The following is a 15,109-nucleotide window of genomic DNA, read 5'->3' as shown; positions in this document are numbered from 1 at the left end:
CAAAAAAAAAAATTGTAAAGTGGCAACACTATCGTGTTGTGCCTTACGAACAAAGAGGATACAAAGAGGATTGAGTATTATAGAGAGTTACTGTCAAAGTAAAATGTGTGTGTGTGTAATCACAGTGCGTAGACTGCCATCTCACGACACTTGCTTAAAACTTTTGAACCTCAGTTTTGACAATTTAGCCCATATTCTTAGCTTGATATGTGTTAAAATGTCAAATATTTTTATTAGCGCCATCTAGCCGAGCGTTCCCCGAAGGTGTAACGCCATCTTGAGGTACGTTTTTTTCTTAGACTTTATCCGTCTATACGGAGTTACATATGTCTTTGCTTACAAATCAATACGTGTAAGAAAATAGGACGACACTACAATGTTGCCACTTTTAAATTTCTACAATTTCTCAGTCTGTACACAATTACACATGGCACGATTCACAATTCGCATGCATGAAAACGCTTCGCGTTACGACATTCAGTCAATTTTCATTAATTCAATTTTTAGCATTAAAACTTACATACGTAAGATATGGATAAAAATATAAACTAACAAGTAATTAAATGTGTGATAATGTCACAAATATTATAAAAATTAAAATAGGTAATACAACTAAGTCGATTATAATTTGGTAGAAACCTAGTTTAAGCAAAACAAGTCCGCCAACGTCATAAATCCTATAATATATGAACTTTATTGTACTTTTTTCGCATTTGGCAAAGATGATTAAAAATTGTTAAAAGTATAGTCTGATCAAAAAAATTAGAAATTAAAAAGAGGCAACATTGTAGTGTCATCCCTTTCAAATCTATATGTGTGAGAAAACAGGACGGCATTACGATGTTGCCACTTTTTAATTTCAACTATTTTTGGTCAGACTGTAAGTGTAAGTACCTACATAATCTCCACCTGACTTTAAGGTTCATGTAACCTAACATTAAAGTTGTTTGTTTAGTATGTTCCATTTATTGCCATGTATGTCATCATCGAACCATTCACATAAATTCTAAAATATAATCCATACTAATATTATAAATGGCAAAGTGTGTGTGTGTCTGTTTGTTTGTCCGTCTTTCACGGCAAAACGGGGCGACGAATTGATGTGATTTTTTAAGTGGAGATAGTTGAAGGGATGGAGAGTCACATAGGCTACTTTTGGTCTCTTTCTAACGCGAGCGAAGCCGCGGGCAAAAGCTAGTATTCAATTTAATGAAAGGGCTTAAAGACCTGCGAGCAACGTCCGACAGTGGCCCAATAAGCACCGCCTTATTTAATTTCACTTAGTACGGAATGACAAGGAGAGTGTACATAATACGAGCCTTAAAACTACAGGCAACTAGTCGAAGGTAACGACTTTGTTGCGAATGATTCTCGCAGCATCCGCCAGGCCCAGGTCTTCGAGTATCAGCATCAGAGATTTCGAGGTTATGGGGCTGTCTTGGCATTCCTGTTTAAAACATATTGATGTCAATAATTTGCTGCAATTATGCTATGTGCGAAGATGATGGCGGATGGAATAGTAATAGACTATGTCACAAGGGAGCAAAATAACATATACAGCGAGGGCGTAGATTGAATCCTGAACGAGATAAAGTACCTATTCTATAAAATAACTCTTGAGTATAGTGCAGGATTTAAATGTTAACGCTTGAGGTGGATATTATTTTGTTACCGTGTATTTTATAACACATATTTGAATTTGTTTTTTTTTTATTGTGAGCCAGCCGCGCGGTTAACGCTCGTTATTTGTCTGACGTATATCTAGTGTAGCTACCTCATTGTACATTTTGTATAACGGTAATACAGGACTTTTAGTTGCTGTAGCAAGGTTTGCGTGGGGCTGGGCGTGTTCTCGTACCAGTTAGCGAGCGAGTTGCGCGGCTAACGCGCGTTACTCGCCCGACTTGTCTAGTGTAGCTAGCTCACTGTATAATGATATTACGTTACCTTAAGTTGCTGTAGCAAGGTTTGCGTGGGGCTGGGCGTGTTCTCGTACCAGTTACTGAGCGAGTCGCGCGGCTAACGCGCGTTACTCGCCCGACTTGTCTAGTGTAGCTAGCTCACTGTATAATGATATTACGTTACCTTAAGTTGCTGTAGCAAGGTTTGCGTGGGGCTGGGCGTGTTCTCGTACCAGTTACTGAGCGAGTCGCGCGGCTAACGCGCGTTACTCGCCCGACTTGTCTAGTGTAGCTAGCTCACTGTATAATGATATTACGTTACCTTAAGTTGCTGTAGCAAGGTTTGCGTGGGGCTGGCGTGTTCTCGTACCAGTTACCGAGCGATTCGCGCAGCTAACGCGCGTTACTCGCCCGACTTGTCTAGTGGAGCTAGCTCACTGTATAATGATATTACGGTACCTTAAGTTGCTGCAGCAAGGTTTGCGTGGGGCTGGGCGTGTTCTCGTACCAGTTAGCGAGCGAGTCGCGCGGCTAACGCGCGTTACTCGCCCGACTTGTCTAGTGGAGCTAGCTCACTGTATAATGATATTACGGTACCTTAAGTTGCTGCAGCAAGGTTTGCGTGGGGCTGGGCGTGTTCTCGTACCAGTTAGCAAGCGAGTCGCGCGGCTAACGCGCGTTACTCGCCCGACTTGTCTAGTGGAGCTAGCTCACTGTATAATGATATTACGTTACCTTAAGTTGCTGCAGCAAGGTTTGCGTGGGGCTGGGCGTGTTCTCGTACCAGTTAGCGAGCGAGTCGCGCGGCTAACGCGCGTTACTCGCCCGACTTGTCTAGTGGAGCTAGCTCACTGTATAATGATATTACGGTACCTTAAGTTGCTGCAGCAAGGTTTGCGTGGGGCTGGGCGTGTTCTTGTACCAGTTACCGAGCGATTCGCGCGGTTAACGTGCGTTACTCGCCCGACTTGTCTAGTGGAGCTAGCTCACTGTGTAATGATATTACGTTACCTTAAGTTGCTGCAGCAAGGTTAGCGTGGGGCTGGGCGTGTTCTCGTACCAGTTGGAGAGCGAGTCGTGTTGAAGTCGCGCGGCCAACTCGCGCCAGTCGCCCGACTTGTCTAGTACAGCGGCCAGCTCAGCGCTGTATAGGTGCATGTCGTTTAGGCATGGCTCCTCCTGTAGACGAAACACACGTTAAAAAACAGGCAATATTGGAAACCAAAAACCCAAAAAACCCCGCAAATTAGCCGGGGCAGAGGACGACCAAAGGAGAGATGGCGGGACGACCTCGACGTATTTTGCAGAGACTGGCAAGAGCGGGCATCAAATCGGGAGGACTGGAGAAAGGAAGGGAGGCCTTTGCCCAGCAGTGGGACACCATATAAGCTAATAAAAAAAAAATTGGAAATCATTAATGTTATCAGATCCGTACCTACTTCTTATACACAAACTTTAGATTATACCTACATGTCACCGACGTGAGAGCAGGTTGCGGGGAAAGCGTGGCACGACTCGGTGGGCACTTGCGATATCGGAGATTTTCCCTCGTTTGTGTGCGTTGCGCAATGTAAATCCTCGCAGTTTGCGCAAGCCTGTACCGTCAACTCCTCCACTCCACTCACAGGAAAGCAGTGTTGCTAGTGTGGAGCGCACATTCCGTTTGTCAGGTGAAAGCGTAAAGTATAAAAATATGCATGTATAAAAGTTTCTCAAAAATATGTCCATGAGCTCTTAAATTTAAATTAAGTGCTACGGGATGGGACATATTTTTAGCAAATTTTTGTACACTTATCCCATATAACATTTGAATGTACTAGATAACTCCGTATGTGTCTCTCTAGTATACATTACATACGTACCCCTTCATCCGTCAACTCGTATTCGTCTTCCAGTTCTGATTTGACATTGGTGTCGCAGTCGAGTGTGCCATTTTTTTCAAAGTTGTCCACCCCACTTTTTTTTTGAATTTGGAATTTTTTATGTGGTTTCCACTCAGAATCGTGAGCTCTTTCGATTCTAATAGAAGAAAAAAGTGTCCCAAGGTTTTTTTCCCATTCCGTTACCATTTTTTCATACATTTTGTATGGCGGTAACGGAATGGAAGGTTCGAAAAAATGTATGGAAATCTTGGGACATTTTTTTTCTGCTATCAGGATCGAAAGAGCTCGCGATTTTGAGTATTAATCGCGTAAAAAATACCCATGTTACAAAAAAAGTGGGGTGGACAACTTTGAAAAAAATGGCCCGAGTAGTTCTGCTAGCGTGACGCACAGCTTCAGTTTGTCGCGTGATATGTGACTATATCGCGTATATCTCACGCCTTCATCCACCGACGCGATTTCGTCCGCTAGCACGGCGCGTAGCTGCAGTTTATCGCGAGATAAAGTCCATGCGGACTCCCCATTTGTCTCTACTAATAACCTATACTTATTTTACAATTACATACCCCTTCATCAGCGGACTCGTATTCATCTTCCGGCTCTGACTTGACGTCGGTGTCGCAGTCCAGAAGTTCAGCTAGCACGTCCCGAAGCTCCGGTTTGTCGCGAGTTAAACTCCACGCGGACACCGTGTGGGGCTCGTACGTGTGAGGGTCAGCCTGAAAATATATTATGTCATTATTAGACATTGTAACTGTTCCAGTGCAGCGTGGTAGAAATAAAGGGATTCATACATGTTTCTAGGTAGGTGATCAATGAAGGCTTATTTTTTTGTTACTAAACCTAATTAACTATTCCACCTGGCTTAGGACATGTATATTCCTTTAACGTGACAACGCAGCACCAAAATTTCTGGAAAAGTTACGATGTCTGACAATTAGTACATGACTAGACATTCAGCCTTTTGTAACTAAATCTAGAAAAATTCATTTCAATTTCATGTACATGATTTAAAGAATAATTATTACCGTAGAAGATATAAAATTACCTTTCTGTCAATGAGCATCTTCATAAATTTGACGGTGTTCTCTCTGATAACGCCGTCGCACACAATTTGAAGGGCCGTGTAGCCACGGCTGTCCACAGCATCGATGTCGCTCTGAAATTTATACGATATCATTAAATCGTGAAAGTGCAAACCGATACGATGTGTTTATATGGTTACTTGAGATACCCGAATGGCACACCGTCTAGAAGTACACGCCCAAAGCGCTCCATCGACTCAGAATCAGAAAAAATGATGAGCAGCCGTAGTTTATGCATACAATCGAGTATGTGACCAAGATTACCCTTCGGATCTTCGTGCGTGCATCTCCCCGCATAGATCTTTGAAGAATAACCTAATGAACTGTGATAGTCTACCTCAGGCATGTGGTCCAAGAGTACTTTAGCGAGCGCAAAGCGGTCATCATAAGCCGCAAGATGTAGAGGTGTACGACCCTCCGCGTCGCGGGCATTGTGACTGGCCCCGTGCTGAAGGAGTAGCCTTATGGAGTTCTTCGCCGCTTCGATGTCGGATGGCTCGGTGCCTGGAACCACGGCCAGGTGGAGGGCCGTTTGTTTCTCTGTGGAATGTAAGCTTTTGTTTAATTTCTCTTGTGATAATAGGGGTGAAAAAATGGTTACAATAAATTCAAACTGTTAAAATAGAGTAAATACTAGTATGTGTATCATCATCATCAATACTATCTAGTAATTCAATAATATATCTATCCGAAATCAAGACCTGTGGAGTATATGCCAGCAAACACCCATTTTGACGAGGAAATCGCGACACGAAAATGGAGATGGTTGGACACACTCTTCGGAGAGGGGGAAGAAATAATGCGAGCATTGCTTTCGACTGGAAACCGCAGGATGCAAGCCGTGGCCCCGGGCGCCCTGTTCACTCATGGAAGTGGTCCGTCGAAAATGAGCTACGAGCGGCTGGTTTGAGCTGGAGCGAGGCCACGAGGGTCGCTGAAGATGGAAAGGCGTGGCGCGAGCTTGTGAAGGCCCTTTGCAACTCTGGGGTGCCTTAGGGCTACAACACACACACACACACACACACATATCAATGTTAAGTTTTGCTCTGACTCTTTTTCTTAAATAATTCTTGATTCCTTTAGAGAAGATGGTCTTGATTCCGCTCGATAGCGTCAAGTAACGGCTGCATGCAGACGCCGCACTGTGCCGCATAGTGAACTGCGTTGTTCCCGTCTTGGTCGCCTAGCATCTTGTTTGTTTAGATGTGGGCCTTGGTAAAGGTCACTAACCTTTGTTGACAGCGTTGAGGTCGCACGGCACTTTATTCCACTCGATGGCGTCAAGTAGCGGTTGCATGCAGACGCCACACTGCGCGGCATAATGAACTGCGTTGTTCCCGTCTTCGCCTAGCACCTTGTTTGTTTAGATGTGGGCCTTGGTAACGGTCACTAACCTTTGTTGACAGCGTTGAGGTCGCACGGCACTTTATTCCACTCGATGGCGTCAAGTAGCGGTTGCATGCAGACGCCACACAGCGCGGCATAATGAACTGCGTTGTTCCCGTCTTGGTCGCCTATCATCGGGTCGCCACCTGGACAAATGTCACGTTGTGATCAAATGGTACATTTTTGGTTGCCGATAAGATTGCATTTTGAAGCTAATTATGGATATTTGATTTAGAAGAAGTTAGCAGTTAAGTGAGGTGGTAGGGTAAAGGGACGCGACACTGCGCTACTTACGATATTTTCATAGATGTTTATTCAATAAAGAAGTAATTTTGTTTTAAATCACTCGTGTCGCTTAACTTCAAACTTTGGTAAATCCATTCTGCTATAAGGTTGATTTTATCTTTCAAATCATAATATATTTTTTTATTTAATCAACATTAAAACAGAATGGATTTTCCCAAGTTTGAAATTTAGTGTAGCTTAATTTCAGTAATTCAATTAATGAAGTAATTCAATAAATTTTCAGTAATTTAAAAAGTGACCTGAGTACCAATCGCAGGTGTGGCGCCATTATCATGTTTTTATGTAAAAGTAAGCAATAAATAAAGATATTGAATGATTCAAACCAGCATATTTTTTCATGCTGTATCCGAGCTACGTTTTTTCCTTAGACTTTATTGGTTTAATACGAAGTTCTTTAAAATAGATAAAATAGAGAATATCGTACCGTTAGCTATGATGACGTTCACCATCTTCGGGAGGTCGTTGACGATGGCTAAGTGTAGAATGGTCTGCCCGAGATCATTAGTCAGGTTTTGGAGATGGTGCATTTTCATCGTGTGCAGGAGTTTCACTATGTACTCGAAGCTCACTCTGTTGTTGTACAGACTCATGTGCAGAAACCTAAAATAAACATGTATAAAATATAGACAAAGTTGTATATGACTTAGATTTGCATGAACAACTTGAATAAAAATAATGTAGGAGTTTACTATACGAATTCTATGCATGCAGAGACCGACGCGATAAACCGCCGAGGCTATCGTTCAAAACAGATTCATTGACATCTATACATTTATTTATTTAAACTTTATTGCACAAAAGAACAACTTAATGATCTAAGTCACGTTAGAATGGAAAGAGTCTAAACCATATTTACTCTTTGAATGCCACGCGCGACGTTCAACCAAAGGCTTTAAGTAAAAGCATATTCCTGTCAATATTGCCACAGATATTTCAACCAACTTTGTGAATAATAAAGCACATTGTACTCACGTGTCTCCGTTCGAAAGGCGCATGGCAAAAATTCTTTCCAGCTTTTCTTTTACAACATGCTTCTTGAAACCGGTCTTACTGCGTATATGATCGCAGATCTCCTTCACTAACTGAAATGATAAAAAAAACATTTTAGTAGATAATAAACAACACTAAAGGAAAAAAAAACTTAAGTTTAAAACTGTTTCAAAAAAAAAAAACGTGCATTTTTGTAGCTTCCATACTTTGTGCCATTCGCAATCACGCGCAGTTTTGTGAAATCTAACCTTTAACAATATCATAATACGAGTCTAGGCACGCATCTTAGTGACACTATCTAACAAGCATTCCATAGTGGGAAATGGCCTAGTTACTAAGCATGCTAGTATTGCTAGTATAACGTATTTTAATTCGATTTTTTGCCAAGAGTGGCACTGAAGCTTTAGTAGTTTCATGTGTTCTGCCTACCCCTTTATGGGATACAGGCGTGATTGTATGTATGTATGTGTAATTCGATTTTTTGCAAGACGAGGGAAGTTATTTTGCAAGACTGCCGTATAGCTTAACATAATAACTATATTCGACCAAACGCATATGACTCCGACAATATAACAACATTCGAAACATGACTTATTTAAGCTGACTAAAGAGCATAATAACACTAAGTTCTCACGATTTGTACACGTATTTAAAGTCACTTACCGGCCAGGTAAAGAGCTATAGTCGGTCAAACAAGTTTGTCACTAATAAAGGGCGCGAAATACAAATTGTCTATGGGTCGATAAACACTCGTGCCTACATTTTTCAAATAAGCTGCGTTTTTCTAGGAATGGATCATTAAAAAAAATCGAATTAACCAACGAGTCAGCCCAAGATAAGTGTCTCTGTAAGGGTTAAGTAAACGTCATCATTTAAAATAACAGTTGCACCGGTGAGGCTGTCAAAATTGTTGCAAACTTATCGTGGGCTGACTCTAATTTAATCTAAATGTTTCCTGAACGGATGCCGAGACAGAATAACCAAACGAAACACACCCATAAACGTAAACTAAACACCAAAAATGCTATAAAACTCCCGTGAGACTCATACATATTTAAAAATATTTTAAGCGGGTTACTCACGTATTAAGTCGATATAGCGTTCGACATGTTTCGGTTCAATTTCGAGAACCTTTCTCAAGAGTAGCGACACCCCGCCTTTACATGTCGAGAGCGCGACGCATACTGCGGGCGCTTGCTCTGTGCGCGCGGCTGCTGAGGACAGGCGCAGGGGGGGTCGGCGGCGAATTGAACCGAAACATGTCGAACGCTATATCGACTTAATACGTGAGTAACCCGCTTAAAATATTTTTAAATACCAAAAATGCTATAAAAAGTGCAAGCAGGCAAAAAGATTTATTTCTTAAAAAGTCAAACGCTTTAAAAATCTCAGTCCGTTTAGGGTGTCGGGGTGAAAGAAGTTTCTCCCCGTATATATTTACTTTCTTAACCTCCGTCGCGTGTTCGGGCGAGTAGACGGCGGTGTATTCGCTCGGCTTTTCCGTTGCGGCGTGGGGCTTCGCTTGGGGACGGGCGCTCTGTTGCTGTACGGGCGCTTTGCCGGGGAGTACGGGCTGAAATATTGAATCAAGATAATTAAGACAGAAATACAGCAAGTATTATAGAGAGTTACTGTCAAAGTAAAATATGTAATCACAGTGCATAGACTGCCATCTCTCGAGACAAGCTGAAAACTTTTAAACCTCATGGTTGACAATTTGACTCATATTCTTAGCTTGATATGTGTTAAAATGTCAAATATTAATATTAGCGCCATCTAGCCGAGCGTCCCCCAAAGGTGTAACACCATCTAGGCCACCGTATCTTTTCCTATATGGTTCTGAGGTACGTTTTTTTCTTAGACTGTAGCTGTCTATACGGAGTTACATATGTCTTTGGTATAAAGAAGACCCAGTAGTCTACTAACTTACAAAAGTTTATAGGTAATACTACTACTACTCAGCTGGCACAGTGACCTAAAAAAGATCTTGGCCTCCGACACAAGAGATCGTCACTCTGACCACTCTCTCTGTTTGTAGTAATACCAGGGGCGGCTCACTCCGCGATTCTATTGCCGCGCTACAAGTACATGCTGGCGGCCGCGAGTTCGCGGCCTAATCAGGGGTAGCGCGCGTTCTCGCGGAACGCACGTTCGCACTTTCTATTGTTACTTTACGTTGCGAATTTTTTTTAAGGTTCATATGCGTTGTCCTCGTGTGGAATGGCTAATAATGTTTACTTAAATAAATATCTTGAATAAAATAAATACCATAGGACATTTTTACACATATCTACTATTGATTAAGACCCCCGGAAAGGTTCAATAAGGCTTGTGATGATGGAACTTAAACAGAAATATATAAATACTATATATATACCTAGAAAGTACCCAAGACCTGAATATAATAGTATAACATTTTATTGAGTATTAATTTGTTTTAATCCATAGGCAACCCTATCGCCGAACGCCGCGCACGTGCGGTTCATTTCTTTGTTAGAATTTTGTAGGCATTTAAAAAGGCGGCATGTCGCGAACATCAAAGTAGTGGGCCTTCTGTACTTGTACTATTATATATTCTGTGGTAATACTCGTTCGAAATTCAAAATGTTCTTTCAACGCCGAAGACGGTCCATCTGCAGAGTGGGCGCTTTACTTCGTCACTTGTTTGCACATTAAAAAGACATGTACAAAGATACCCTCACTCGCGCAATTTGTGTTTGTTCGAAGATGGTGTACACTCGTAAAATACAAATGCAAAGATTTTGGTAAACGAACCTTTCCGCGTCCTGAATCTGCTTCCAGTCGGTCTTGCATGAATTCGGTCATCGATGGAGTCAAATACTGCTGGCACAATGCTGGAAACAATCGGATTATTTTTATTTAGGAATAAAATTAATTACAATAGGCGAGACGACTAAAAAAACTAATTAGTGCGTCAGTTAGATTATCAAAAAATTTTAGACAAGCATTTTTTTCTTTTTTCTCGTAAACGAAAAATGACGACGGTAGGTACGTTGCGTTGAAGTTTCGCGTGACGTCACGCCTAGGTACAATTTTTACTTAGAAGTGACGTCACAAGCCCCCACTCCGAAACTTTGATGCTCTATAATCTCTATATCTTTGTATTTTTTTCATTAATTAGGAAAAGCGAAAAATATGTGTTCAGTATTTTTGGACGATCTAACTGACGGACTAAACAGAATGCCATTTTTTTATGTAGCCGTCATCCCTATTTTCAAATTGCTTTCAAAGTGTGTCGAGATGCAACATGTCCATAGGATTTACCCACAACAGAGTCCTGGGTGAAGCTAAAAGTCGAAAAAAACAGACCCGACGTTTCTAATTACACGACATACTATAAATAAATAAAATAGTTTTAATAGCTCGTCTTCGTACAATATTAATCGTGCATGGGATGTTTTAATTATTTGAGGCGTAATAAATAAAAAAGTATTTGCCATGTAAAATTAACTGATTGAAAGCGACAGACTTGCATCATATAACCATACCTACTACAGTAGAATCTCAAGTCTGGGTCTTTGTTTTATACGGATATCAAATTAATAATTGAATACTGACCGGTGAAATCTTCTCTCTGATCTGGTTCTAAATCCGCTTGCAGAAGGTTCGCAAACTCCGTAGAAAGCTGATAGTGGGCGGGTCTGCTTGAGGCATCATAGGACTGACGGTACCTACAGTGCAGTTGTAAAAGACAGCGACTTTCTTCTACAGGATCTCTTCATCGGACCGAGTAGTTTTTTTACTTAAATTATTGGATACTTACCGGTAAAATCTTCTCTCTGATCTGGTTCTAAATCCGCTCGAAGAAGGTTCGCAAACTCCGTAGAATTTAAGCTGATCGTGGGCGGGTCTGCTTGAGGCATCATAGGACTGACGGTACAGTGCAGGTGCAAAGGGCTCTGACTTTGTTCAGGGTCACACGCCATACCCATTAGTGCGTCACCCAAGTTAACATTAGTTTGAGTTTCCATCATCACAGGGACCTGAAAATAGAATAGTGTTAGGCGTGATTATGTTCCCTTAGGGTCACTTGCACCACCCGCTTAACTCAAGGTTAGTGGGCTGTCAACTGTCAAATCCATACTAATATTATAAATGGGAAAGTGTGTGTGTCTGTTTGTTTGCCCGTCTTTCACGGCAAAGCAGAGCGACGAATTGACGTGATGTTTTAAGTGGAGATAGTTGAAGGGATGGAGAGTGACATAGGCTACATTTTGTCTCTTTCTAACGCGAGCGAAGCCGCGGGCAAAAGCTAGTTCCATATAAAAATGGTGAGTTAAACTTGGGTTACGGCTCAGCCACGAAATTGGTCTAAGCGCGACAGCGGTGAGCGGCGGCCATACATTGGAGCGAGACACAGTGATGGGACTTTTCATTCGCACGTATGGCCGCCGCTCACCGCTGTCGCGCTTAGACCAATGTCGTGGCTGGCCCAGCCCGTTAACCCTCCATTTTCGGTGGTGAAAGTAACCCTTAACAAACATGAAAGCGTTATCAAAATACATATGTATAATGGTGATTCATAGATGGAAATATAAATACAAATCAAAATATTTCATACTGTTTTGACATACTCATATATATCTACTTACTTCGAATTGAACATGGAATGACTATTATTTTTGATTTGGACAGGAAGTGGTCTTGTTAGCTATTGTCTTTTCGAAGAAAGGCAGATTAAATGTAGGTATTTGGTAGAAATTACTGTTATGTTGATACTTACGGCATTGGGCATCATCAGATTCATCATGAAATCATTTTCAGGAGTTGACTTTTGTGTTTGCTAAAAAATTAAATTTAAATCATTTAACAAAAATAATTAAACAAAAAAAAAACAACCAAAACAATGAGTGTCACGAAATGAATAAAAAATAAAAATTAATATTTTAAGTGTCTGGTGTGTCCGTACTTCTTCTGTACTTACATTTAGTTCCATAACGGTAGCCGGTAAACCAAAACTTTTTACTGATCCTGCAATAAAGATAAAATAGTTTTCAATTGTACAATAATGTGGATTTAATGATTATAAAAGCAATGATTTCATTCTAAAGTTTATTTTATATTGAACGACCAGACCTGGGGCCCATTTCTCGAAAGGTACAAGCCTTGTATTACAAGTGTGTTTCCATGACTACCCATACGATTTGACAGTTCGCGCACTTGTAATACAAGGCTTGTACCTTTCGAGGAACGGGCCCCAGGGGCCCATTTCTCAAAACTGAAAGTTACAAACGGAAGTCTCTTTCCAACTTGTCATATCAGACATTGACTACCACTTGTAAATTGTAACTTGTACATACATACATACAATCACGCCTGCATCCCATGAAGGGGTAGGCAGAGCACATTAAACTACTCAAGTTTCAGTGCCACTCTTGGCAAATAAGGGGTTGACAGAAAACGAAACTGTGACATTGCAGTGACAGGTTGCCAGCCTCTCGCCTACACCACAATTAAGAATTTCACCACCCCCCTTCTTCCCGTGGGTGTCGTAGAAGGCGACTGTGGGATATGGGTATGGGTGTAACTTGTAGCTTCGAGAAATGGGCCCCTGGGGCCTATTGCATAACAATTTAGGTACAACTTGTACATGTGGAACTCTCTTTCTTGTAAAGGAATTGGATGGGGACTACCGCTTGTAATACATACATACAATCACGCCTGTATCCCATAAAGGAGTAGACAGAACACAAGGCAAAAAACTGGTTGAAATTTGAAAGAAACGATATTGTGACATTGCAGTGACAGGTTGTCAGCCTCTTGCTCACGTCACAATGTAACCCATATCCCACTGTCGACTTCTACGACACACCCACGGGAAAAACGTTGCTACACAGGAAGCCGGCGCTTGTAATATGAGTTGTAAGTAAATTGTTATGCAATATGCCCCTGGTATTTATTGGTAGTACCTACCTGTTACAGTACGGTAAAAATTACTTAATATTTACGCTATTTGGGCACTCTAGAAGCTGCACATGCCCCCTAGAAACTCATTTCAACATTTTGCAACATTTCAAGTCAATGATAATTTTACAAAGCATTTTTCACAACGATTGTTGTTTTACCTCATTCACGCAAGCATGGTACACGTTCACCTACACACGCTTAGAGTGTGTGCGTAGGAACGCGTTCGTTTAATATATTTGATCGTCGCTGTCCGAGGTGTGGTATTATCCTTACCTAAAGATCCAGAGCTGCTGAAGGAGTTATAAGGTGACGTGTTATGTTTCCTTTTCTTATTTTGCTTTGTGAGCGGATCCGCCCGATAAGTGAACTCTTTAGGATCGCTGCAACGGCCATCGGAGGGCCTCACTAGTTCTACGAACACTTTTACATCTGTCGTAATCTGCGGGTCCTTGTATGCTGGTGTCCTGAAAACAGACATTTATTAGAAACAAGAAGAAACTGCCCGTGTGGTGACGGGTTAAGAATTTCACCACCCCCTTTCTTCCCGTGGGTGTCCTAGAAGGCGACTGTGGGATATGGGTTAAATTGTGGCGTAGGCGAGAGGCTGGCAACCTGTCACTGCAATGTCACAGTTTCGTTTTCTTTCAACCCCTTATTTGCCAAGTGCCCTCTAAGGCCCTAAAAATAAAATGGGCCGTACCTGAACACGATAGCGTATTGATGGTGGACGTCGCTCTGAAGGAAGTGCGCTTTTTCCGACCACACCTCTTGGTTATCCTCATTCCGCTCCACAAAGCGGATCTCGATGTTCTCTGGGAATAAAACCAACTGTTAATAAAACTGGGAATAAAAGCAACGACAATGACCCGACATAGCATTAGAATCTGTTCGGAAAAAGAAGAGTCGTGTAATGTACGGGGCCTACATATTCTATGACATCTACATATTCTACACACAGACTCTATCATACCATTAGGTCGGAATACACGAGGCTAGCTAGATCCTCGCTTGAAAAACTAGCTTCGGCGTTATGACATGAGATAAGATCAAATAAAAAATACCTACTGTTTTAACAAATTTTGATTCAGTACTGCAACCGCATAACTATATAACCTCACACAGACATCACAGAGTTACTGTTTCAATATTAAAAAGTACTAATAGTAAAGGTCATCCACGTCACATCAACAGGGGAAGAGTAACGTTTTCATATGAACATTTGTAACAAGAGAGGTGATGGGAGAAAAACAAACTGATAATTTGGTGTGACGTCAGTAATGGATACATCGCCTCGGATAATGGATACAGCAATTTCTAATATCACCCCACTAATTAAAAGAGAATTAATGATAATCAAAATATAGTATTTAACGAAGTTTAGTACAAGATTAGTATTAGTATTGACTAATTAATGATAATCCTCAGATTAAGTGTTTATTATCCTTAATTATTAATGACCGATTAAATTATTAAACGGATAAACATTTTAAATATTAAAGCTAGTAATTAATTAATCAATATTGTAATGTGAATAAATTAAAATAGTGATATTTTTAATCCTTTTGTTGACTGTTGATTATTTTATTAAATATCTGGGGCCCATTTCTCGAACCTACAAGTTACAATTTAC

At 41.1% G+C, this 15,109-nt stretch overlaps 1 protein-coding gene across 3 annotated transcripts in view; it reads right to left on the bottom strand.

Annotated features, from left to right (window-relative positions):
- Nucleotides 1-213: 213 nt before the first annotated feature.
- LOC125242564 (nuclear factor NF-kappa-B p105 subunit) overlaps nt 214-15,109 on the bottom strand; it is a 47,563-nt gene continuing 32,667 nt past the window's right edge. For 2 of the 3 annotated variants that reach the window (XM_048151332.1, XM_048151334.1), the window contains 15 exons: nt 14,180-14,291; nt 13,753-13,943; nt 12,497-12,543; nt 12,296-12,355; nt 11,336-11,555; nt 10,327-10,406; nt 8,993-9,124; nt 7,534-7,643; nt 6,986-7,161; nt 6,264-6,401; nt 5,207-5,409; nt 4,833-4,943; nt 4,351-4,503; nt 2,913-3,080; nt 214-1,447 (listed from right to left, as the gene is read on the bottom strand). In XM_048151332.1, the coding sequence (XP_048007289.1) occupies nt 1,337-1,447; nt 2,913-3,080; nt 4,351-4,503; nt 4,833-4,943; nt 5,207-5,409; nt 6,264-6,401; nt 6,986-7,161; nt 7,534-7,643; nt 8,993-9,124; nt 10,327-10,406; nt 11,336-11,555; nt 12,296-12,355; nt 12,497-12,543; nt 13,753-13,943; nt 14,180-14,291 (2,012 nt within the window). In that variant the 3' untranslated portion in view covers nt 214-1,336. The remainder of the gene's footprint in view (nt 1,448-2,912; nt 3,081-4,350; nt 4,504-4,832; nt 4,944-5,206; nt 5,410-6,263; nt 6,402-6,985; nt 7,162-7,533; nt 7,644-8,992; nt 9,125-10,326; nt 10,407-11,335; nt 11,556-12,295; nt 12,356-12,496; nt 12,544-13,752; nt 13,944-14,179; nt 14,292-15,109) is intronic. The other variant, XM_048151333.1, reaches the window with a different exon arrangement.

The sequence above is a fragment of the Leguminivora glycinivorella genome, chromosome 3 (assembly GCF_023078275.1).
Source record: "Leguminivora glycinivorella isolate SPB_JAAS2020 chromosome 3, LegGlyc_1.1, whole genome shotgun sequence".
NCBI classification, from domain to species: domain Eukaryota; kingdom Metazoa; phylum Arthropoda; class Insecta; order Lepidoptera; family Tortricidae; genus Leguminivora; species Leguminivora glycinivorella.
Note: the sequence above shows the minus strand (reverse complement) of the source record. Positions and strands in the feature narration are given on the sequence as shown.